The sequence below is a fragment of the Aythya ferina genome (genome assembly GCF_964211825.1).
Source record: "Aythya ferina genome assembly, chromosome: 11".
NCBI lineage: Eukaryota > Metazoa > Chordata > Aves > Anseriformes > Anatidae > Aythya > Aythya ferina.
The window spans coordinates 8,523,139-8,549,127 of record NC_140307.1 but is presented as its reverse complement, the minus strand read 5'-3'; the positions used below and the strand labels follow the sequence as shown (position 1 = coordinate 8,549,127).

At 42.5% G+C, this 25,989-nt stretch overlaps 1 protein-coding gene across 1 annotated transcript; it reads left to right on the top strand.

The window, feature by feature from the left end:
* Window positions 1–496: 496 nt before the first annotated feature.
* LOC311442554 (5-formyltetrahydrofolate cyclo-ligase-like) lies at window positions 497–24,438 on the top strand. Its single transcript, XM_084531906.1, has 3 exons — window positions 497–810; window positions 4,204–4,468; window positions 23,639–24,438. Exons 1-3 carry the CDS (start codon window positions 658–660, stop codon window positions 23,860–23,862), a joined length of 642 nt encoding a protein of 213 aa, XP_084388032.1. The 5' UTR covers window positions 497–657; the 3' UTR covers window positions 23,863–24,438.
* The last annotated feature ends 1,551 nt before the right edge of the window (window positions 24,439–25,989 follow it).

The following is a 25,989-nucleotide window of genomic DNA, read 5'->3' as shown; positions in this document are numbered from 1 at the left end:
CCTACCAAGAGAGAAACCAAAGGACACTTGCAGTGTCTCCCTTTCAATGCCCCCATCACCAGGCCAGCACCCGTGGGTGAGGGGCTGTGAGGCTGCCATGGGCCGGTGCCAGCGCAGCGCTTTCAGTTCCTCTCAGGGCACAAAATCTCCCCTGTATTCCAGGCCCACCAGCCACCACCAGAGCTTGTAGGGATGTGAAACCATCTGTCAGGCAGCGGTCAAATATCCTGCTGAAGTGTAATTTCCCTTTCTATAACAAAATTAGGAAAGGGGAAATTCTTTGCAATCAATGCTAGCTTGACATTCCGCCTTGAAAATGGTTCTGCATGGCACAGGGCTCACCCTGACAGGTGTTTTGTGTGGAGTGGAGACCGTGGGCAGAGCACACCAGGCCTCAGAGCCACGACTTTTTGCTGGGAATCACCCTGCAGGGGAGGCTGACCCCATGGCTGTGAGGGAAGGAGGAGGTGGCTGCCCCAAGCAGGGATGGAAGCACCCATGTTCCCCTGACCCAGGCTGGGGCACAGTGCCCAACAATCCCCTCCCCGGACAGCGGGGCTGTGCTGGGACCTCAGCTGGCTGCAAGCCACCAGGAAACCCAGCCCAGCAGCTCCACAACGCTGCCCCGAGGCGCTGCTGCCCGGCTCCCCGGGGCTCATGGAGCCGCCGCGGGAGGGCGGCGGCGGCGTCCCCGAAATGGCGGCGGCGCTGCGGGCCGCCAAGCGGGCGCTGCGAGCCGAGCTGCGGCAGCGGCTGCGGGCAATGGGCACGGCGGAGAAGCAGCGGCAATCCCGCCTGCTCAGCCGCAAGGTGGGTGCGAGCCGGGGCCCTGCCGTCACCCGGAGGCTTCCAGGAAGAGCGGAGCACCGGGGGCGGGCGGGGAGGACGAAGGAAACGGGCCCGGCCCCGGCTCTCCGCGGGGAAGCCCGCCGGGGGGTTTCCGAGCCCCGCTGGGAGGCCAGGAGGGGACTCGGGGCCGCCGCCAGCTCCTCGGATCCCTCCTGGAGCAGCGGGAGCGGCTTGGCCATAGCCGTGCCCCTTCCTAAAGCGGCTCCGGCGGTGATCAGGCCGGAAGAGGACGGGGCTGGGATTTCAGGGATTTGGGGTGGCTGCTGCGGGCGAGGGGGCATTGTGGAGTGGGGACGGGCTCTGCGGTGCATTCCGGCGTGGGGGGGCTTCACGTGGCTCTGGGGTGGCTGCTTATCCTAAAATGTTCGCGTCGGCCTGGCTTTACAGCCAGCTCCGTGTCAAAACTTAGCGATTGGCTCATCCTGGCCTTTCGCTTAACTGTCTGTAATTGCCCTTCCGTGTCCTTCGGGGTATTTCTTCCCTGCAATTTGATTTCTAATGTGATTTTTATACTTTAAAAGGTATCGAGAGGGGTTTACCTCACTGGTGTCATAGCACAGAGTGGTACCAGTGTGTTCTTTTGAAATGTCCTGTTCGCATTTGGATTGCAAAGTTTTTATATAGATGTATTTTGTCATTTTAATAAACACAATAAAATTTTATTTTTCAGTCACTGCATGTAATAGAACAGTCATCCTTTTTTTTTGCAGCACCAGAGTGTACTTCTAGATGATCTATGTTTATATTGTTATTTTCCTGCCAAAGGATCTTAAATCTTTTTATAAACTTTGTGTAGTACTAATTTGTAGCCACTTCATGAATGTGACATGGCAGCACAGAAACTTTAGGTCATAGGTTCAGTTGGAACTCACATGAACTTTTTTTCATTGCTTTTATATATATACAAATATATATATAAAATATATATTATATAAATATATATATATATATGCATTACATCCTACTACAATGCAAGTATATTTTAATAATTTCACACCCCTGACTTAAATCACAATTTTTACAACATACTGTCAGAGTCCTCTGCCAACTTTATAAGCACCCGGGCCATATACAGAACTTTATGGAGCTCTCAACCTTGGTCTAACTGCAGCCGATAAACTCAGCAACAGGACACTTGTCTCTGTGGGTGAGGACATACAGAATATAAAGGTTTATTTTGCTTAAAAGAAAGCATTGGGAAATATGACATAAGTTGATGTTATCATGCCATTTTAATATTATGACACAGGTTGAAAATCATGAGCTTTCTTCAGACACAATGGCATTGCACAGCTGACAGAAGAGAGCCAGCTTCCTTATGGGAAGGGAATGCAGCTGACATGAAATTCTTGAAAATGATGAGAAATACTTGGAACAATATGAGGCTGAAAGTGTAGCTCTATAATGTATATCAGTAAGTGTAGCTAATAAAAGTGAGTATGTTTTTTTATAGCACCTGAACAGCATTTTTAGTAGTAAAATCTCATCTCAAAATTATCTTTAAATTCAAACCAAAATTGCTTAGCTTCTAGATGACTGTTCTTTTTTAACATGTCTGTTCATGATTAAAGTCATGGTGTTAGCATGCTCTAATTCTGCAGCAACAGCCATCAACAAAGGGCACACAATACTTGTAAGTGTGGAAATTTTCTCACTCTTCTCAGAAACTGCTCAGAGTCTTGGCAGCTTTGTCTTCACATTTCTGAAAACATTTGAAGTCATGCCTTTCTGATAGCTTGTGGTTTTACATCTCCAACCTCACTTCTTTCTGTACTGCATAATCATTTGTGGTGTTGGACATGTCAGAACAGATTTGACCTGTGTGGTGCCCACAGCACCTCTTTGACAGAGGAGAGTTTTGTGTTTCGGTTTCTCTATGCTGTCAGCCCATGAAAAGGTTCAGCTCAGGAGCCCCTCAGTAACATGAATCACAGGCATTGTCTGGAGTCTGCAATTTGACTAAATAGTTGGTTCTTTCAAACAAAGGCTGCCATGGAAATTCTGTTGTTTAAGAGCTTAATCACTTAGTTGGAAAAATCCATGTGTAAGGTTGAACAAATTATAAAAAGAAGTAAAGTACGCTTTTGAATTGTTAGGCACTTCTATGGCCAAGCAACACCTTACCATAATTTGGGCCAGCGTGTTTCATTATATCTTGCCTTACAAAATATATCCATCTTTTGAATATTTCACCTGGACTTTTAGCTGGTGTGCTAGAAAGAAAAAAAAAAAAAAAGAATGAGAACCAATTCTCCACTCAGATACGGGCATATATCTCTCAAAACAGGGAAAGGGCAAGGGGTAAAGCTCAGGAGAGCAGTTACCCTGCAGTTACGCAAACACAGAACAGAGGATTTGGTGTAAGCACAGTTTCTCAATTGTCTGATATTTCTGACAGCTTTTTGCAAATGCGTAGAATAAGCATAAATCACATTTAAGTCAGAAGGGACACATTTGTATTTGTCTTGTCTTGATGTAAGTAACAAAATATATAAGATACTAAAGAGAGAAGACAAGCTTTAAAAAAAAAATCCGCACAAATTTTAATGTGGAATTTAATCTGGAATTGGGCAGAGACATAGTAAGGTATGAATCTGTTAACACTCTTTCACCATATAAGCATTTTTTATTTTCATTCCTACATTCGATCTTTCATAAGTCCAGCACAGACGACCTCATGAAAATAAAAAAAATGGCAAGGCCATCTTTCCTTCAAGCTCTGAAAAATGTGCAGTAATAAGATCACCTATCAGAAGCAGGTGATGTTTGTAGTCATATATCTAAATTTGCTGGATGTAAGGCATTTCAGATTAAAAAAAAAAAAAAAAAAAAAAAAGGGCCTGATCTTGCAAGACTTTGAGCTCTGCAGTCAACTGCTTTGATGCTAATTTTCTTTTGAGAAATTTCATTGATGCATTTCTCATCCTGCCTAGGCCCAGTTGTGAAATGCAGCATGTAAAAAGGATGGAAAAAAAGGAATGCAAAATCCTCATGTCTTGTATAAGCTGGCAGTTCTGACCTGCTGTATCTTTCTCAAGTGATGTTTGGTGTTTGAGGATGCCTGCACTATATGGCACAAATATTTAAAGGATCTGGACTATCTCTAAAACAGTTTTTTGATGGCCCAAACCTGTGTTACAATGTTTTGTTCACTTGCAGCAAAAATTTGCCCATTTTGATTTTGCTCATGGTAGGGAGTAGGAAACAAAGTCAGTTTATTTTATTCTCTTTGTGATTCATGGTAGTTTGTATCTCTGCTCTTTCCAATGGGTATTTTCCTCCAGTTGTGTTTTTTATTAAAGTCTGTTGTTTAGTAAACTTTTCATAAGCTCATTACAGCAATTTCCTGTATAGGTGATCGGGCATTCAAGGTACCAAGAATCCAAAAGAATTGCAATCTTTCTGAGCATGCCAGATGAAATCCAGACAGAAGAAATCATTAAGGACATTTTTAAGCAAGGCAAGGAGTGTTTCATCCCACGTTACAAACCTGACAGCAATCACATGGACATGCTAAAGTTATCATCAGCTGAAGACATTTCTTCACTTACTTTGACATCCTGGAATATTCTTCAGCCTAGTGACGATGACAGTGCAAGAGAGGAAGCTCTTGCTGGTGGTGAGTATTTTCCTCCTACATTGCAGGGTTGTTGATCAGGAGTAGTCAGGATGCTGGTAAGAAGTAATCAGATAGCAAGAATTAAATGAAATGTTATGCTTTGGTCTAACGTGTTGTGGTAGAGATGCTGAAGTCGATGTCAGCAGGTGCTACTTTCTCTTGCCTGTTTTTCTCTAACATGTGCCACCCCTGTGATATGCCAGCAGAGCTGGCAAGAAAAATATTGCACAGTTGATCCAACTGAAAGTAGCCCCCCCTCCAGATAAATTTGCTCCCCGGTCCCCTTCCACAGAGAGGCTCAATGCAATCTTGGCAAGCACAGCATAGGGCCTCGTGGAGGCAGGCGCTTGCTAGAAGATGCTTGGGCTGCCATTGAAAGTCATGGGGATTCGCAGATATTTTCAGACACACTCTGAGAACTTTAGTTTCCCCTGCCTGAAAGGTACAGAACTTTTCAGGTGATGCCTGTAGGCTGACAAGAGGATTTTCTGAAATCTTTGATCCTGCAAATTGTATTGCATGGATGAATCACAGTGCTGATGTGGAGCCTGCCCATGCAGAACAGCTTTCTGGATTGAGACCTTAGACTGAAAATAAAAACAAAAACTTTATTGCAGGCTTGAGTAAACATTGCAAACTCTTTTCGATCATTGTCTCTTACATTTTCATTTTGATCTTAAAATGCTGTCTCAGACACTGGATTCTTTACAGAGTTGGAAAGTTACAAGTTCATTTAGGTCTATCTATGACATGTGGTTTGGTCCCAAAAGAATCTCTCTCCTAACCTAAAATTCCCCAGCTTTTACAGAATTGTAAACAAACTTACTTTTTCTGTGTCTGCATTAATTATTTTCATTCTTTTTGTAAACACATTAGTGTCTTCCTGAAACATCTGCAGAAATGTTTAGTGGATCAGGCTTGAAACCTCAGGCTGGGGAAGTTTTCTCTAGATGGAAATTTACCATGCAGACAGCTTCCACACCTCACAGACTCACCAGCTTTTTAATGCTCAGTACAGGAACATAAAATTTATATGAATCTGTTTGGTTGAACTGGGTTTTGTGTTTGTTTTGGGATGCCAATGTGCTTTCCCAGAACACTGCCCTATAGACAATTCTGCTGGAAGCATTAGCTCTAGTACGTAGTCTTCATTTATCAGCATTTTCACTGTGTTTGTTTCTATTTGTTTTTTTGGATCACTACCTCTTTCTTAATTCAGAATCTTTTCCATGTCCACAATTCAGGCAGCAAGGGATTTAACTGCTTCATACATCTGTCTTCTTTCCATTTAATATTTAATACTGTTATTTGTTTTCCTTTTTTTTTTCCCTGTAAATTTCTATATATTGGTGGTATCAAGTGGCTTTTGAAGGTAACCCTTAAAGTGTCCAGGGTTCTGTTGATTAAGTCTAGTTAGATACTTGGGACAAACTTTTGCACTACTAACAAGCTGCTGTTGAATTTAACAAGTCTGTTGCAGAGATCACAAGGGAAACATACAATTTTAGGTGTAATGGGAGCAGGGACTACCAGGTGCAGAGTGCACTGGGATGGACCTGTGGTACCTGGCTAGCCCTGGAGCTGCTGTTTCATTCTCGGCACCAGGGTATGCTTATGGGCAGAGAGCAACACCAAGAGAGCTACAGCGGTCCTGTGAGTCCTATATTTAGGCTGCTGACTGCAGTGAGAGGTCAGGGGAAGAGTTGTAAGAGGCATTTCACAGAGATCCCATGTGTTGTGTTTTGAGGAGCATAGAATGATGAGAGTGCATTTGCTCAAAATTACTCATACTTCTGTTTTGATGTAATTTCTGAAATGGTACTGTTTCTCTGATCAGCAGTTGTAACAACTGATATAAGGCCATGTCAGTGTTGTCCTGTCTGAAGCTTCAGTTTAGTCTGTTTTTACTCTATAATACAGGAATAATTTGTTGTGGATAGGAAGTCAGATTCTGGTCTTTTTCCCTTGGAAAGCTTTTGAAGATTAGAGAGTAAGTTTAGTTTTTTTGCACTGTTACATAATTGGACAGATACACTCCAATTTGTCCCCACAGAAACAGACACTGCATCTCAGTGCATCTTTAAAATACTTCTGCTATATTTTTGTGTCACTTATATCTTTTGAACTTTGGTACATTTGCAGGAATGCAAATTGCCTTGCTTCTACATTTGTCCTTCATTGTTGGAATTATGCATGGATGAAACATTTATCTTTGTGATGTTATCAAATACTGTGGTGATCTGAGGCATTTACATTGTTATAAAGAGATGACATGGTGTTATACTAGTAATGTTCCCATTGCTTGCATAAGTTGCTATGTAATTTCCAAGGAATACCCTGCAGGTACATAAATAAGTCATGTCACTACTGAGTGTATTCATTTTGCATGACAAAAAGCTTAAATTCAGACTGTCCTTAAAACTTCTTTCCTCTTTTTAAGACAGAGTTATTGTGAAGAACAGCTCAAATGTAAAACTAGGTATAATTTTTGCATGGTTTCCCAATCTTTGGTAGTACATGCAGGCTGTGTTTACTAGACATGAGCCCCTCCTCTGGGAGATGGTCCTTTTTCTGTTGGATCAGGATTTACCTGTTTTCATCTTGACAGCACAGCACATTACACCTTGTTGTCATAAACAAAGATCAGTGTAGTTTCTGTAGTAGAAAGTCTGTTGTCTTCGCTACCATACATGGATAACTATTTTAATATGAAATATTCCTTTCTTCAGGCTAAGTGGACACAGAAACAGAAAGAACAAAGCTGGAAGAAGCTCAGATATTTTACTTGGAGTAGGGGTGTATGTAAGTGCATGACTTTCCAGGTATGCTCACTGAAAGTTTTAGACAACTTTTGGAACAAGCCAGTGGTACATTTTCTCAATAGGTCTGAATTCACATGCTTAAATCCTTGCCCATCAGAAATATAAATATGCACCGGTATAGTTTGTTGCCCAAGGTAATACTTTTGATGAAACTTTAGGCAGGTTGCAGCAATTGTTTACACGAGCGTAAACACCTTACACAACCATGGAAAGAGTAAATCAGATAAAACCATGCTCCCTGTTTGCTTCTTATCACGACTCCTACAGAAATTTAAAGGACACCTTCCCAGCAGCTCTCATTTCAGTGTGGTTTAGGGAGGCGGTGTGATTCAGCAGGCTGGACATGGGTTTCCTCATTTATAATGTTATTTATTGTTACTTAAATCTACTTTGAGTGCTATGGGTGAACAGCTAAGTTGTTCCTCCTAAAAAACAATTATTCTTACTGGGACTTGAAAAAATTGATTGGGTTGAATATGTCCCTGTGGTAAAATTCTTGAAGGTGACTTTTTTGAAGGGAGTCGTGACCAACTTTGGCCTCAGGGATCTCAGCTGGAAATCTTGCATCCAGTGCATATTAAAATTAAATGTCCATAAGCAAATTGTAGACTGGTAGTTGAAGATGTACAATAAATTATAGTCAATTTTTAAAACATTCACCTGGGTGATGGGGAGAGGATTTTTGGCCTAGATACTTGGTTTTGGCTGAAATAGGTATTAGAAATTGTGGCTGTGAATCTGCTTACTCTAGTGGGTTGTGAGGTACTCTCTGAAGAAATGCAAGAAACAGGATTACATGCACAAACTTAGTTCAGCCTCTTTATCTGTGTATATTCTGCCTCAGTCTTCAAGTAGGCCTTTACATAGGCCTTGCCCATTGGATCTGGGGTCATTCAAGATGAACCCCGATGCAATGATCTAGACTCTTCCAAAGATGCAAAGGATCAATGCTGTTAATGAATGCTGCTAATAAGTATGCATTCGGTCATTTGTTTTCTCCCTTTTGTTCAAGTTAGAGTGGCAGGCCTTTTTTGCTGTACATTATTCCAACTATGGTATGACACAAGTCGTCATTTCTGTATGGGCTCTTTATCACTGTAATGTTCAATAACTTAAGAATATTGCCTGGCAGTTGCTGAGGACCAGCAGAGGCTCAGGATCCTGGGTTCCAGGCTAGGCTGTGGGGAAGAGTTGCCCCCAGTGAACACAGACTCTTTTGCCTGTCTTTCCAAACAATATGGCTTCTTCTCTGTTCCCTCCAAAGTGATTGCTTCCCAGGCTTGTCTCATCCTTAGGCTGGACCCCCCTTTTCCAAGTTTTAATTTCTCTGCCAACCGAATACCTGCCTTCTGCTCTTTGCCCAGAGTCAGTGTCTCCCTCCCTGTGTCCTTCTTGGCCTTTCTCACCAGACTGCCCATTTCCTCTTCCTCCCAGTTATAGGCTGTCACTTTTTCGGCAACTGGGCCCACATAAATAGCTTGCCACCGCCAAAAGGAAGGAGATCATGTGTTTTCTCTTCTTTCACTTGTCTGAGTCCAGACATACATGATTCCTTGTCCCAGTTTTCTCATTTCCTTCCTCACTGGTGTGGCTTCTTTCTCATTGCCTTAGAAAAAAAAAAGAAGATAAAAAAAGAAAAAAAAAAGCTTTTCTGTTAAACAGCACTTGTACTAAACAGCACAAAATTGATTGTGGAGTACTGTGTTCAGGTCTGGGGCCACCAGCACAAGAAGGACATGGAAAAAACTTGGAGAAGAGAAGGCTCTGGGGAGATACCACAGCGGCCTTCCAGTGCCTAAAGTGGGCCTACAGGAGAGCTGGGGAGGGGCTCTTTGTCAGGAATTGTAGTAACTTTAGTTTAAACTAAAAAAGGGGAGATTTAGATTAGATATTTGGAAGAAATTCTGTACTATGAGGGTGGTGAGGCACTGGAACAGGTTCTTTCCAGAGAAGCCCTGTCCCTGGAAGTGTTCAAGGCTGTGTTGGATGGGGTCTTGGCAACCTGGTCTGGTGTGAGGTGTCCCTGCTATGGCAGGGGCTTGAAATTAGGTGATCTTTGAGGTCCCTTCCAACTCAAACCATTCTGTGATTCTCATGCAGAGTTTTGTGATCCTTTCTTGTGGGCACTGCTAGATTAAATCAGCCGCTACCCTCTCTTCTTGTCTTCTGTTTGTCCCAGCCCTCCGCTGTGGTGCTGGTACTGTTATCTGTGTGGCCCTGCTGTGAGCTGCACGGGGAAATCTTCCACCAATTTGGACTGGTGCAACTAAAGGCTTGGCAGGAAACTGGTGATGAGGGGTTGCACAAACTGGTGACTAGAAGAAATGTCAGTGAAACTCCAGCCCTCATTTCCTTCCATGTTTCAGTTCCCAGTCTCGCCCAGGCAGAGGGACTAGGGCAACCCCTGCAATAAAAGTCCTTCTGAGTCCTTCTGAGTCTGAGCCTGCAGCTCCATGTGCCCTTCTTTACCTCGCTCCTGGCCTAGGGAGTTCTCCCTCCCTGCAATTTCAGCGTATTCCCACCCCGGCCTCTCTGTGGCAAACTGGATCAATGAGCTTCTCTGGATGAAAAAACGTTTTGTTCCTCTCTGCCTGTTTTGGTTGGGAATTTTGTAACCCAGATAAGTGAATACATCCAGTTTGCCACATGACCATCTTGATGCAGGGTGCGTGGGATGGGATTGAGTAGCCAGGATGGAGACAATGTCCCTTATAAACTGGCACTAGTTCCTCGTGAGCTGTGGGGCTATCTGTGCGCTTGCAGCTCCAGCAGTGGTAGAGAAGGTGGCATCCTCAGAGAAGCCCAGCATTAACCCTAATAAATCTTCCCTAAGATGTGCAAATGGCAGATTTTCAAACATTGACAATATTTTACAAGATCAACTCAAATGGATTCGAGTGGCTAAAGCCACATTGTTGACGCAGAGGCTACTCTGATCAAGTTTTCTACTTGCCCCAAAACATGGAGCAACAGAGGTTTCCTGGCCATTTTTTGCTAGCATTGTTCTTAGAAACCAGTGAACCATTTTGCCTTGAATAAAAAAGAACATAAAAAACCTTGGTTTGTCATAAATGCCCAGATTGAAAAATATAAGCACTTAGAAATATAGCATCTTATATATAATGGGGAATGCTGAATAATCTGGTACTACTCTCCTGGAGAATAATGTATTTTTGCTTCCAGAAATGAATGCATTAAGAACTGGACTTGTATTTTGTAATTTAATTTGGAGACTTCCAGAATTTTTAGTATTGGAAACAGTAGTGGCCTACTGATCACAATATTTGTGTTGTCTTCAAATTAATTAGTGAGATGCTAACTAGATAATCCGTGATATAAATACCAGAATATTTATTAAGGAAAAACCCAAAGGTCAAAGTGAGGAAATGCTAACATATGTCTGTCTATCAGTGACTTACTGCTGTTCCATTTTCACATAGCCCTTTGTACATTAACTTTTGAGGTTAGAGCAGTTATATTTTTCTATCCTTACAACCTGCAGAATACTTTGAGCCTTGCTGTGACATAAATGACAACAATATGCTGATAGTGGGAATGGACAGGGCCAGTTTACCTGTGTGGATCGTATTTGGTTTATAAGAGCTATTTACACTGGGAAGTGTGAACCTCTTGCAAGCAAAATGCTGTCTACCTCTAGACTACAATTCCAAGCAAATCCAAGTAGTCTGATTTTTTTCCAGAATGATGATTAACCCCATTTTAGACTTTGCCATTGGGATCTGCCCTGCAGAAACATTTTAGTCTGTGAAAGCTCTGTTTCACCTGTCATTAAAGTCCCACAATTTTGTTGCACATTCGAAGAGTCTGCATGTGCTGCCAGGAGTGATGGCCTTTTGATGACATTGCTATTCTGTCATTCCAAATTTTAGCAAAGTTCTTCAGAAATGTGGCTGAGGTTGTGGCAACACAGTCTCAAGAGGAAGAGATTAATTTACAGCTGCAAAGTAAAATAGGATGTAAAAAAAAAAAAAGATAATGGGTTAGAACCCACTTCCTCTCCTGCCCCCCTCAAAAATGCACCAGAAATTGAAAGATTTTGAAATATACGGCTCATGAAAGCTTAGAAATAAAAAGCAGTACAAAGAAAAGCAGTGTCTTGAAGCACAGGGAAGGTCTAATAAGCTACTTCAAACCCATTGGAGGTTGTAGAGTTGTACATGGAGGCATAATGGGAACATACAAAATGGTGTTAATCATTCTGAAAAAACACTTGTGGTAAATAATACTCGCGGGTAACTGTGACATATTTAAGTGATATACACAGATTGGAAAGTATCTGGAATAAATGAAATACAGGTTTGTGGAAAGCAGACGTTAAATATTACTGCTTAGTTAAAAAAAAAAGTGAAGTGATTGAGGGTAGTATTAGATTTTCTTTTCCTCTGGGAGTCTTGATTAAAACTTACAGTACAATATATGTCAAGGGGTAGATTACAATTTAAAATCTTTTTACACTGGTCATAAAAAAGAAAATCTGAGACCATGGGATGAAACAAAATTGAAAATCGAGGCTTAGCTCTTAATATAATTTATTTTTTAATGATATGATCAGAAGTTTGGAATGAACTTCTGCTTGGAGACAATGAGCCATAGTATTGTGATACGCATGAGGAGAGCAAATTCAGTGCAAGTGAGGCGTTAACATTCTGGTGGTGAGTGTACTAGTGGAGGGAGGATGCTGCCCCCACGAAGTGCAGGGTCACAGCACTGGCCATTCAGTCCAGCATCGTGAGTTTTACAAGATGTAGGAAACCTCACAACTTGTAGCTATGTTGCAATAGCTGAAATTTCTTCCTACCACTGCAGATACAGCTCCTGGCTTATCCCCTTACACACAGGTTCTGGTTTTTCATTACCTGTGGGCATTCTGGTCATTCCTATAAGCAACTATTTTTATTTCTATTAAGCCCTTGGTTCTGCAACATTCTGACAGCAGTGAGTTATAGTCAGTTAGTTGTAATGTGAAATATTGTGTTCCTTGTTACATTAATATTACATTATGTTCCTATGCTATGTGAAATATTATGTTCCTTGTATTCATTTTGAATTTGCTGCTTTCAGTTCAAGTGATACCTCATTCTTCTACGATAAGAAGTAAATAAGGATGTTTGATTTACTTTCTTTTTATTATTCATTGCTTAGTTAAACCTGTATTATATCAATTGTACCTTTTTTTCTTTACTAAACATTTTCTGTTTTCTTATTCTCATATGGAAGTTTTCTAGATCTGCAGCAGTTCCACCCATTGGCCTGTCAGCCTTTGCAATTTTGGAGAAAATATGCCTGAGAAAACGTTTTATGCCCAGGTGAAGAAATATTGTGAAATATATGTAACGACAGTGTTCAAGTTAATTCTTTCTGTATATGCCATAACACTGCTTTCAGATGAGCTTGCTGGGCAGGCCTTTTTTTACTGAGTTCCACACAGGTATCCCACAGCTACAAGTCGTTACAAAAATGTCTGTTCCAGTATTCCTGATCCATAAAACAGACAAGATAATCTTTAATTATTCTGTATAGGGTGTTCCCTAACATGAAATGCTAGGAAAATACTTGCTTGTAAATAAAATAGTTCAGATTTTGGACCAAGCTGTGGCAGCAGCTGCTTCCCTTAAGGTTTTCCTGCATTCCAGCCTTCAGTTGCAAGTTGCACGACTCTGTCCCCATGCCTGCCCTGCAGTCTGCACCACCTTCCACAGCTCTGGAGCAGCCTAATAACAATCAGCACCCAATTTGCTGGGCGAATACCCATACTTTTAGCTGGGCTTCTCCCAGTACTTCTGTTTAAAAAGGTTCTTGCTATGATTACACAGAATCTCTTCTTTGAAAGACTTTTGGATAAAAAAAATGTTGAATGCAAAAGTTGATGTGTTTCTGTGGTATCACTTTGTAATGCCCTTTTGGTATGCTTTAGTCCTGAATTTCTTTGGTGCAGACTAAACCACGAACACTGTGGTTTAATTTTAATACTGTGTCTGTGCAGAGGTATTCTGCAGTGAACCTGGAGGTCTGAGAGCTCTGGAATACTCTGGTTTTTTGCTTTTGTTAAGGTTATTAAGGCTTTAAAAGTGCTTTTCTTTGTAATCATCCTAAGATTAACATCCATATTTGCCTTCTTGCAGAAAACATTCTCCCTGCACTCAGCAAAACAACAAAAAAGATTACTTCTTCTGTCATCAACTAATGTTGAAAGAGAAGTGAAAACAACATAGGCGCAGGCTTTAAATTCACTGCAAGTGACTCTGAAGTGTTTTGTTTCAGAGAGCTATTTTGTTAGTGTGAATAGTGGTATTGTCATTTTCTTTACACTGTTTCCTAGGTACAGGAGTCTTTCAAAACCAAATAAGAGGTTAGGTTATTCTGTGCAGTGTGGCATGGGTCTGTATACCAAACTAGTACAGGGGAAATGCAAACATGCATCTTTGGCTGCATTAACTAATCCACAGATTTTTGTCTCCCTTTATTTTCCTTTTTGGACGGGAAGAGGTGGCACTGAACTTGTCTTTGTGCCTTTGCTCACATAATCTGGATAATCTGGAGGACAGGAGAGGATGCCTTTACCTGGTGCTCACCTGTGTATGGCGACATGGATTGAAGATGCAGTTTGGTGAGACAGCTGAGCCCTGCAGCTGGTGCCAGGAGGGGCAGCCCTGCTGCCTTTTCTTTGCTTCCAGCTCTGTTCTCCCCTTGTCCTCACAACAACGCTGATGTCATCTCTGGTGAGCAGATTTAGCTCAAGAATCTGGCAGAAAATTACTTTTTTTTTTTTTTTTCTTCTCCTAAGATTGGTTTTCTGCCAGATTAGAGGGCTATTAAATCAGGTCAGCACTTTTCCAGCTACAAAAAATTTGTCTTCCTGGCACAGGTGTAACCCCTGCTCTCTTTGCTGAGATTGAAAATACTGTCATTTCCCCTGTACAGTGGGAAATCCCTTGGACCTGGCAGGGAGCTGCTGGCTTTCAGAGGGCAGGATTCACATGCTGCTGTTCCACCGTGTAATGATAGCTCATAACTGGATGCAGTTCTTGCTTGTGATGCCTTTTGTGTGTATGGGACGGGAATCAGTTTTTGGGTGTAGATGGAGGGCAAATTACTGTCCAGGAGTGATGTGAAGCCCTTTGCCGGCAGGTGTCAGTATTCCATAGATTTGCTATGGAGCACTGGTGTCATTTAGGCAGTTTTCCTATAATTTAAGTCTCGTCCAGGTATTGTCAAACACACAGAGAGCTGGAGGGAGGTGGAGGATTCCAGGGATGGTGGGGTTTTTTTGTTTGTTTGTTTTTTCTTTTTCGGTTGGTTTGGGTTTTGTTTATTTTAAGCTGTGCAAGTTTTAAATATAAAACCTTGTGATGGAAGAAGCTGGATTACTCAGCTGTTGTGATGTTAACATGTTTGACACTAACAGGTAAGGTGCTGTCACCTACAAACCAGCTGACTACATGTTCAGCAAACCCTGCCTGGAAGGATGCCTAATGTTTCTATCCAGTGGTGTAGCTCCTTACAGGAGTCAGGTTTATGTGCTGACAAAGAAGTTGATGATATTTCACAAGCGATTCTCTGTATTTTATGATAGGCTATCTGCTGACTGAGTCAAGGGGTGTTGGAAATACTGATAGTGATACATGATGTGTTGAAAAAATCCCCAGATGATTCACTTGTGTCATATTTTGATTTAAAAATATCCAGACAGTAGCAAGCAAAAGAAGACCAAGAGTAGAGAAATGAAGTGCACATACGCATGTATCAAGTGGAAGTATTTTAAATAAGTGCTTAGATAAACACTATGGGAAATGTAGCTGATAAAATCTTAATGAATCTCACACAGGCACACAGAAAGATGCACAAAGATCCTTGTGTTTTAGGTTGTAGCAGAGTTATGACAATCCCAGCATCAACAACTCAAGCTCCCTTGCCTTGTTAGTTTCTCTGAAGGAGAAACTCAGCAGTCAGCATTTACTGATTTAACAGGATGTGTTGATGTGCTCTAAAGTGGTTGTAATGCAGTTTGTTCTCCCTTTGGAGTTGTTCCTTTGCACATCTTGTTTCAGAGTATTTTGGTGGTTTAAAATCACAGGAGAACGCAGGTGCAACCATTAGAACCAAAAATCTTCCATTGCCCAAGTTTTCCCAATCAAATTGTTCTAACTGCTCCAACGTCTGAATAGCAGAAGTAGGTAAGTCATTTTTCACAGACTGGTTGCTAAAGCATTTCTAAGCAATGATTTCCTTTACTTTGAATTTGCAAAAGCAGACGTTTTTGTAGGTGGCATGGAGTGATTATGGTTTATTTACTGTGCCTTTGCCAACTCGATGAATAATAGCGAAATAGAAAAGAACTAGTTCAAATTTTCTCTTAGGTAGACATTTGGCAAATTCTGAAAATGAGACACTAGACCTCAGCTGACAAAAACTTAAACCTCAGGGGAAATGAGTGTGATGGTTATAACCTCACACAGCCTTCCCACATGATGAAACCAGCCAGAATTTGAACAAGTCTTGGCCTTATACCGATGACACATGAAAGGATATTTATTCGTGCGGCAGGACAGGGTTGTTTGTGCAGGGCTGAAGTACCACATCTGAAGCTGTGCAGTGCCCTTAACCTCTCAAATGCTTTGGCACTAAATTTTGTTTTAACTAAATTCAAATTAGAAGGAGGAGGATGTTTACTTTTCTGAAGCTCAGTAGCACAGCAGCTGATCAAAAGGCATTATTAGTGGGTTTTGCAGGTTTGATAACAGGAGAGGGACTGACACTCCGTTGTTTTAAACCTGTATGACTGATGGCTATCATGTAGCTTCTCAGAGAGAAGTATAAATATTTTATTATGCCGTAGTTCAGGAGGGCAAGTGTGAACTGTGGAGACCAATGTTTCATGCTGACACGAAGCACAGACATGGATGAGCAGACAGATAAGTGCTGAGTTGCTCCGTGCTTGTTTGTAGATTCTGCTGATGGTTCTATTTTCTGCAAAATATTTTATTGAAGCAATAACCAAAGCTGTCTCAGTCATCCTATAGTGGACCAATTACCTGTGGCACATGGATGGCAGAGGAGATAGTCTACTTGACATATATATGTATGTAAAAGAGATTGGTGGGCCATGTGTATGTGTGGATGTGGATAAAATGTTGTTTGCCAGAAGACAAAAGGACACAAAAACCTTCCTTGTGCCTGCAGTGCCCTTAAACAAACAGGAATACAAATGAAGCAAGTGAGTGCCCCTGGATGAGGTGAGCATTAGCCTTGGGGACCTCACGGTGTACCCTGTACCTAAAGTGTGGGCACAGCCAGTGGGACCTGGTGTGCAGAGGTGCTTGTGGAGGCTGTCCTCCACTCTCTGGGTGCTGAGGGACTCAGCTAGCCCTTGGCACGGGTCTGCAGGCAGTCACGCTCTGCAATGGTCTGTTTTTTGATTTCTGTGCCTGGCCAGTACAAGCATCTCTCTGGCTTTCCTTCTTAGGGGAAAGACTGGCCATGAATAGTTAGAAGAAAGGAGGTCCTGCCAAAGTGCTGTGCTGCAGCACTTTGGCAGGTACTGCACAATTAAAGTTGTTCATGTAATGGAAACACCTGGAGGAAGAGCTTGTGTCTGCAGTTTAAAATTAGCTGTATTTTAAATCTAATACGAAACACAACTTTTAGTCCTGTTAGGTAACTGTGTTTGGGATCACAAGGAGACTACAGAGTGAGCACTCTAGGAAAGCTTTAGAGGAGAGCTGTTTATGAGCAAACAACAAATACCTACAAGAGAAAAGAATTGATTTTCCTCAAACATGTGTCAGTAATTCATGATACTTCCTATGTAGTTCTCAAGGTCAGTGCAGAGGGGACTCAGTGGGGCAATGCTGATTTACAGTAACTGAGGATCTGATCCTTTTCTGTTGTAACTTAGGTTTCAAAGGAAATGAGGATTCATGCTGAGCTTCTGATATTGATTTTCAAAGACTATGTCATGTGAGCAAATCAGAAATGAAACTCTTACCAATATTTCTTTTTCAGGGATTGTATTTGCATTTTAGCAGCCCGTCTGGGGCAAGGTTAAACAACGCACTTGTTTATGGCTGTGATCACTTGTGCTACTGGAAAAACTCACCATAATTGGTTCTGGATGAATGGCTTTTTTTTCAAATGCTTATCAATTGCAGCGAAGGGTAATGCTTCTGTCTCCTTGCTCATTAGATTGGGATGATAACGCCACAGGGCAGCCAGAGAACAGCCTTTTGCTGGTGGCAGGAGTGGGTCCTGAAGGACACGAGCCCCAGAGGCCAGGAGCTGCAGGATCAAGGCTGGCTCCAGGTCCTGCCGTCAGAGCAGGGTGCTGTATAGTGTTCCTTACCCTCTCCTGGGCTTAGGATAATGAGCTGTTTTCCTCTGGAAGTGATCCCAGCTCTGGGAAGCACACACACCGCTGGGTTCAGGATTAGGCCTGTAGTGAACAGATTTGTCATTTCCCTTTCCGAACTTCTACCATGGCAGGTGTGTAATAGCAGAGATGCTGTGCCTGAAACCAAGAGCAGGTTTTTTCCAGAGGGCAGAAAATTTGCATCTGGAAGGAAGTACTGGGCGGTTAGCAACCTCAGTAGTGGTGCAAGGGGCAGCCAGGGCATTCCAGGGGGAAAGCTGAGTACTGTTCATCTGCAGCATAATTGAAATATTTACTTCTGTGGAGTTGTTTTCCCCAAGGTCTGGTGATTAACCGAGAGCACACTGTGGTAGGTGCTGTGGAAAGAGCAAGATGACGATCTGAGTCCTGCAGAATATATGTTAAGAAGCTAACACTTACCCAAGAGGCCTAACTGTGCTGATGCTGACAGTAATTAAAGTTATAGTAATGATTCTGCCATTAATTAGAACTTTCTCAGTTATTCCAACTCATTGGCCCATACCCTGCATGTCACCAAGACTGATACTTCAATATTAGGATCAAATGGATTGAGTTAATGTTTTCTTCTCTGCTGGGGCAGCAGTTACAGAGACAGCAGGCAGTTACCGTGTCCTTTTAGTTCTGAAAAGTAAAGTTTTCCTGCGTAAGGGTTTGCTTTTTCTCCATTGTGGTCTTTGGTAGATCATGAAAGCACCAAAGTCAGCTTTCATTCCTTGTAAATGAACAGCTTTCAAGTACTTGTCAGCTCTGCAGAGGCTGTGCGTAGACTGATCTGACACTGCTTATGGTGAGCATTGTGCAGAAAGGCTTTCCTTTTCTTTAAACAGAAAATTGTTCTTGGCCCAGTTCTTCATGGCCCTGCACCTTATATAACCTTTTATATCTGAGCAAAGCAGAGGGAGTCCCTAATGACCACTGCGGAATGAGCTGTGCTTGGGAAAAAAAAAAAAAAACAACTGCTCAAGAGCTCGCTGGTGCTGCAGGCACCGTGCTGAGAGAACCCAGGCATCTTGTGGGGACACAGCAAGCCAAGCACAGGCTGCTGGGCTTGGGGGAGTTATGTCCCCCAAGATAAACTGTGGAATAAATCTCCCTCACAGCGGGGTGGCAGTGGGCTGGGACCCCTTCACGTCAGGGAGGAGAGAGGCTGCGCCGGCTGCTCCATCTGCGGGCAGGCCAAGGCCCCAGCAGTCTTTCTATGACCTGTGTCTGGTGCACCATGCTGGACTCTTCTATAATTAACCATTGTCAAGAACACTTCAGAAAACACCGGTTGGCATTTCAAATAGGAACATCAGATTAAGGAGAAGAGAGGTAATGAGGTGCAAGGAGAAAATCCTTCCCTGGGGATCAAATCAAACTTGATATTATCATAAAGGGTAATGAGAAATGCACTGCCGAACTGAGGAAATTCACCGCAGCTGCCTAGAGGAAGCGAAACTGTGTATTCCTATTTAAAACAGCAGAGAGAGGATGCTAATGTTTCGGTCTGCTGGGTAAGTCAGGGGACGCGCAGCATGCACACCTGCCTTTTGCATGTACTTTTGCCACACATTTCCTGAGTCCTCGGGCCAGTCATTTCACTTCTCTGTGTAGACATAAGGTGTATAGACATAGATGTTGCATGTCAGTGCAGACAAAGCATGCCTGCACACCCACATGGCAGGTTCTGAAGCTGTGACTTGATACTGCTAAATATAGCGGGGCCTAGTAGCACAGACTGGTCCTGTCCCCACCACACAGGACTTGGCTTGCCTCCCAGCATGAGGCCTTGTGGCAGACCATCACGGCAGTATTTTTGTAGCAAGAATACAAAGATTTGTGTGGCATAAACTGACAGGAGGCAGGAAAGCCTGTGTCTGGAGGAGCAACCCCAGTTTGGATGGTGTAGGAGGATCGTGCGGGGTGAAAGGGGCCAGACCTGCACACTTCTGTCTTTGCTGCTCACGGGTACTGGCAGAACCCGGCAGAGTACTAACAGATAAACAGTGTGGACCACCTGGGATCCTGTAAATGAGTCTGCTTTCTCGTCCTGCTTTATTTAGCTGTATAAATGAAACCTATGTGGCCGTGTCAGCACGGCTGCATGCCCACGTTGGTAAATCAGGGTGTATTATTTCACACACGGTGGTACACAGTTGAAGGAGCTGTAGCCACAAGAGCTCATGTCATGGGTAGAGTGAGTATTAGGTGACTGTCATCATAATTGCCAACCTTACATGGGTATCCTGTAGCTTAATTAAAGTTTATAAGAAGCATTGGTATTCTCTTCACAGAAGACCTGGGCTGGTGCAATGTATTGCTGCTTGTGTGTTTTCAGCCCTCAGCATTTTGCAGACCACCTGAGAGAAGTACTCTGAGAGAAGTGCCGATTAACCACAGCAAAAGCCCTCTCGACAGTGGCTGTGCTTTTCTTGGTTTTGTGTCCTGGGCTCCTGGCCTCTTGTCACAGGAGGCTCAGGGATCCCTGAGCCAGCAGTTAATGACTGCAGGCGTGTGAGGGACAGAAGGCATTACAAGGACAGGGACAGAAGCTGGTGGCCATCGGGAGGCCTCATTTATACCATTTTACAAGGCAGTAAAAACTGACTGGTGTTTGATGCTCAAGAACCTCCTCTTTCTTCTCAGGGATGGGGATTTGGGAAAGGAACAGGCCTTCAGGGCATCCTGAGTGGCAACTCATGGTCCTACAGGGCTGGAAGGGCTTGTGAGCATGAGGAGGGCCACATGCCTGGAGGGGCAAGACGTCCTTCCCCTCACCTGCCATCCTGTTGATGTATGCTCACTGCTGATAGTAATCTTATATGTCTGCAATCTTGGTCTCATCTGTGTGTCACTCTCATCCAGCAACAGCTCTTCCCCCGCGCTGCCGCAGGCACCGCAGGAGGTTTTGTTGCTCCCCAAGTTATGTGGAGGGAAAGTGTTTTCTCCATGCAGCTTTCTTCCATTCCTTCTAGCTCCCAGGGCAGGATTTGGGGCTAATACAGCTTGAACTGCCTTCGGGCTCCTTGCAGGGTAGCTGTGTCATTTTTCTACTGAAAGTCTTGCTTGGTATTTTACTTAAATCTTATGCGGTGTGAGTTGCGTGGCTATCAGTGTGTTGTGAGTCAGAGCAAAGGCATTCGGTGTCACACTGCTCTAGTGGAAAAAAAAATATAACGGTAACTATTACAGTATTTACAGCATTGTTTTTTATATTGAGATTTGCACAAGCTTGTTTGAGTTATTCGGCATAAAAAATCCATGATTATAGCGGAGCTAACTCATTAAAGCAGACTCCATTTCTCCAGAGAACCCAGAAGAAAACACAGTGCTTTAATACATCTGAATTCACTCGAGTGTGCCCTGTGCTATCAGTTAAACGACACAGAAAATATATTTCTTCCCTGCACTGTTCCTGCCAATTCCCTCTTTCCTTAGTGCTTCCCCAGCTTGTCTCCTTCCTGTCTGTAATATAAATGTAAAAAGAAATTGCACCTTTTTCCTCAGCAGATTTGCCCCTTGTGTACATTCCTACCTGCCAACAGTAGTGGCAGCAAATGTTTTCTGCTTTTTTCCATGAGTCACACGGAGAGAAAACAACTAAAAAATGTGTACGCCAGAGTGTGTTTCTTTTTAAACATGATTGGTGCTTGGTCCGCACTGGTTCCTGGGCCACCTGTATGCCTGTACAAAGCCAATGTGAGGCAAGTCATGGAGAGAACAAAGAATGAGCACAGGATTAACAGGAGAGTATTTGACCTGCAGAATCTCCATTACTGACCATGCTAATGGGGAGAAGACCAACTGGTTTCCGGGTCCTAGGCTATAGGCCTGACAATTGGCGAATATCTGTTTTTATTTGAACACTCAAGAGATTTGACAAGGTATGTCCAACGTGGTGTACACAGTGACACCATAAAAATGACATCCCTATCCAAGTGAGATCGTATTTCTGCTCTCTTGCCTCTTTTTTTCTGTTTGCTATTCACCATTTGTCTGTCTTAGGAAACAAAAGTTGACTGCAGTGTGGTAAATTACTGAGGCTCCCTTGTAATTCAACCAGTAATATTCTGTAGCCTCCCCGTTGGCTAATTCCCTCCTCATATTTCCTTGACCTCTTTTGAAAAAGCATACTTCTTAACTGTATGATGCCAGATTTACAAGATTAATCTTTTCCAAGCATCGTATATGCATTGCCTTGCATATTTTATGTCAATGTTCTAGTTCGGTCAGGTCATGATGGATGGGTGTTCACATCAGTGACTCTTCCTGAAGGATGAGCAGTGGAAGGTGATCTCCAGGAGCCTGAGAAGGATGTGCAAATGAGTTGGTCTTGTGTGCACTTTCAGCATGCTCTTCCAAGCTGAGTTCAGAGCTGATACTTGGTCTCACACAGGGTTTCCTGGAAACTGAAAAACTCTGCTTAGCTCTGGTTCTTTCAGTCCATGCTCCCGTGTATCTCCTTGAAAGCTGAGTGTTGTCCCTCAGCTAGATGTGGTGAGAGCTGTGCAGTTCAAAGTGGCAGTAGAGAGTTGGTTTGGAAAAGTACTGCCGCATGCTAGCTCTGGTGAAGGAGCAGAAGGTAATTATAAAACTGCTTCTTAAGGCAGTACTGTTGCTATAAGGAAGAAGCAGTGGACTGAGATGCAGTATTTGCTTTCTTTCTAAACTCATCTGAGCTGTGTTTAGTCTGTACTATTTTTCCCCTGCCACTCCTGCTTTCCTCTTCTTAAGTGTCTGTCTGCTACAGCAGCAAGTAATGAAAGACTTTATTTGCATTGTGAAACTAGTAAGTGGTGTGTTCCTGGGTTCAGCGGTCAGTACCAGGCCAGCCAAGCTCATTTGTTTAGAGGATGTCCCTGCAAGACTTCTAACACCAGCAGAACAAGCCTCGCATAAGGGATGGAAGCAGCGCGCTGGCTGCTGTGCGCCTGGTGGGTGCTCAGCGGGGCAGCCCGTGCCCTTTGCCTGATGGCAGAGGTGTGATCAGCTCCTGAAACGAGTGGGCAGCAGCCTGTAAATTGGAGTATTGATGCGCCTGTCATGATGCTGCTCCACATCTGGTGACAGAGTATGAGCAGAGCGAGTATAAAGGGCTTTCCTGATCCCATCTCTTCTGTCTGGAGCTGGCGGGTGGGATCTGTAGGCAGGGTTTCCCCAACTGCTCGGATCTCTTCTGCCCAGATAACTGGCCACTTAAGCAGCTTGCTTAAGTTTTTTAACTGATTCTGAGTTCCAGTTGTACAATCTCAGAAGGGTCTCAGAGAATCCATACTCTTTGTAATCTCTCTGGAAGGAGAGAGATTTGGTGAAGGCAGGCAGAACAGCTGGGTGTGCTGCCGGAGTAACACAAATTGCTGGAGACCCAGCAGGACAGTCCTTTAGGAGAGGAACCTCATGAAGAGACAGCTCTTCAAAACTTCTTCACAATGTAAGAGGGCAGATAACCACTTTCAGAATACTTTGTATTCAAGCCTCTTTGAGTCATAGCATCTTACGGTTGTGTCAAGAAGGTACTCTCTGTCTTACACATCTTCTTCTCATTCTTTTTTTCCTTTCTATTATTGTGCCTGATGTAGAAGTTCATTTGATTTTCTGATTCTTCCTGCATTTAATTTCTCTGAGTTCAATCTCTGTCTAGATTTAGAGTCATAATCATTAGTATTTGGAAGTGTGAGGCTAAAATGATATAATAAATTTGTTATAAGGTAGATTTTTTTTTCTTTCTAGCTTTTCAGGGTCTAATTATTTTACAGCTGATCTAGTATGCAATTGGTAAGATGAAAATGTAAATTCGCAGGTTTAGTATTCAAGGTATTTTTCATCTGATCAAAGAGATGGAAGCATTTTGCAAAACACAAAGCTAGCACTTTTGCTATGTATGAAATTATGTGGATGTAGTCCAGCCATCAGGAAATCCACAGTGCATCCACTAATGTTTATTTCATTTTTCTACAGGGGGTCTTGACCTTATCTTCATGCCAGGCCTTGGGTTTGATAAAAAAGGCAACAGATTGGGAAGAGGGAAAGGATATTATGATACCTATCTTGAAAGATGTATGAAACATCCCAGTGGAAAGCCTTACACGATTGCCTTGGCGTTTAAGGAACAGATTTGTGAAGCTGTGCCTGTGGCAGAAAATGATGTCCCAGTAGATGAAATTCTTTATGAAGACTGCTAAAAGCATCTTGATACCAACCCGCCTTCAGAGTGACCGACCAAAGACTTCAGATCCATTAACCACAACTTTTTAATAGTCATATATGATGTTGGGAGCAATAAAATACATTATTTGTATTCGAACAAGAAAAAAAAACACAATGTATATGTGGTAATAGTAATGCAGATTGCATTGATTTGCTTCTAATTAGCAAATATCTGGAGTGAATTCTTATTCTAGAATCAGTAGAAATAAGAATATGTGACTGTTTATTGCAGTAAGAATCATTTATTCTCATCATACTCATGATGAACAAGCTACTTGATACCTAACAGTTTTATTATTCCAGTTTCAGAGTGAACTGTCTTCTGATGACATTTCTTTATCCATTCTGATATTTGTTATGGTAAATGTTCTTAGTACTGAAATATTATGTGCATCTGTGAGCAAAACAAGAAACCACCAGATAAGTCGTAGAGTAAGCTGGACAAAAACTGGTGATTCAAAATAAGTTTTAATTGATTTTAGTGTATGCAAGTAATGTTGATTGTTTATTTGTCTCTGTGATCTCATAATAAAAAGAGTATCTGTTAAGAACAAGTTTCATGTCTATGACTTTCATACGTGTTTGTTTCTTTTATCTTAATATAAAAATGTCATGTGGTCTCAAATGTGGGCAGGGAGTTCTTGATCTGGAGAACAACTTATATTTTTCTTTTTTTTTATAAAATAACATTCAGAATTACTTCAACCTTTACAATTTTGTACATGAGCCATTCTTAATACCCCAAATGTTGTACGAAGTATGGGAAGTATGTTAAAAGATTAGACACTAAGAATTGCAGAGAACAGTTTTTATGGATTGACTAAGGTTTTGGGTGGGAGGTTGTTATTTGCCCCAGGCAGATTAAAAACAATATGTATGTAATTACGCTTTAATGATGTCAAGGGGCAGATTGGAGGAAGATGGACACCCATTAGTTAGGTGGATGTGGCAGAGATTATCAATCCTCCAGACCATCCTGGAAGTCAGCAGGAGGACAATCAGTTTTCCTCTGCAAGCTGTCCTCATGGTAACAGGACATGATATTTCTGACTCTGGATCAATCACAGTCAAAATTATGTTTCCGTACCCAGTGGTCCAAAAGCCTTACAGAGTTTTTGCCATGTAATCGTGCATTGCTGTGTATGTGCTGCACGTGTGAACTGGAACTAGAGCAAACTAAAGCATGACTCTGTCTTGGAGTCTGCACAGCATCTAAAATGTGTGTGCCCAGGAAAAGTGTAGTGCCCACTCAGAGGGAGGATGCTAGGTTTTAAAGGAAAACAGGTTTGTGAATTAAAGGCCAATAATAGGTGATAAGAAGGGTGGCAAAATGCTCAGTTTCTCCCCTTCCTGTGCTATTAATAATCCTACCTGCCTTCTTCAGCATGACTTCACTTTTCCTATACATGTTTAATCCCTCAATCAATAAGTCAGTGCATTTATTTTAACCAAACTACTGCATGTCATCATTAAAAATTCCATGAATTCTCAAGGACCAGATGCAGACCAGAATGCCCTTAAGACTTCGTCCATGGTAACTGTCCTTGTGAACAAAACCGTGCCTACCTGTGATTATATGAATCTTTCATCTCAGAAAGCTTGTATTCAATTTTATTCCCATTTTGCCAATAGAGTAATTAATTAAAACCCTCTTGTTCTGAGGTTAACAGAGCTCCATTAGCTCAGGTCTCTCTGGCCTGTGCACCCTGGTGTTTCTTTACCCCATGCTACTGAAGGTCTGTCTGCCTGGGGTGAAGATGCACCTTCAATGTTGGCCTGCTGGCCTTCCCACCAGCGTGCACAGCAAAGCTGCAGCCTGAACAAGACAGCTGGAAGCAGTTTGCAGCTCGGGCTATTTAGTAAAACGATGGTGCTCAGACTTGGCTGCCTGTCAGTTCTTTATCAAACTGAATCCTTCCGCCAAATGAAAGATGCATTTTCTCACTTGGTGTGTTGCAAACTATGCAGAATAAGTTGTGTTCAGGTGTCATACAGCATTGTGCAAGCAGAAGGTGAGATGATGGTGTTGGTGCATGCAGCAGAGCGTTCTCCAGCTTCTCTCAGCTCTGCAGTGCTGTCAGCTGTTCTGCTGTACAGGATGA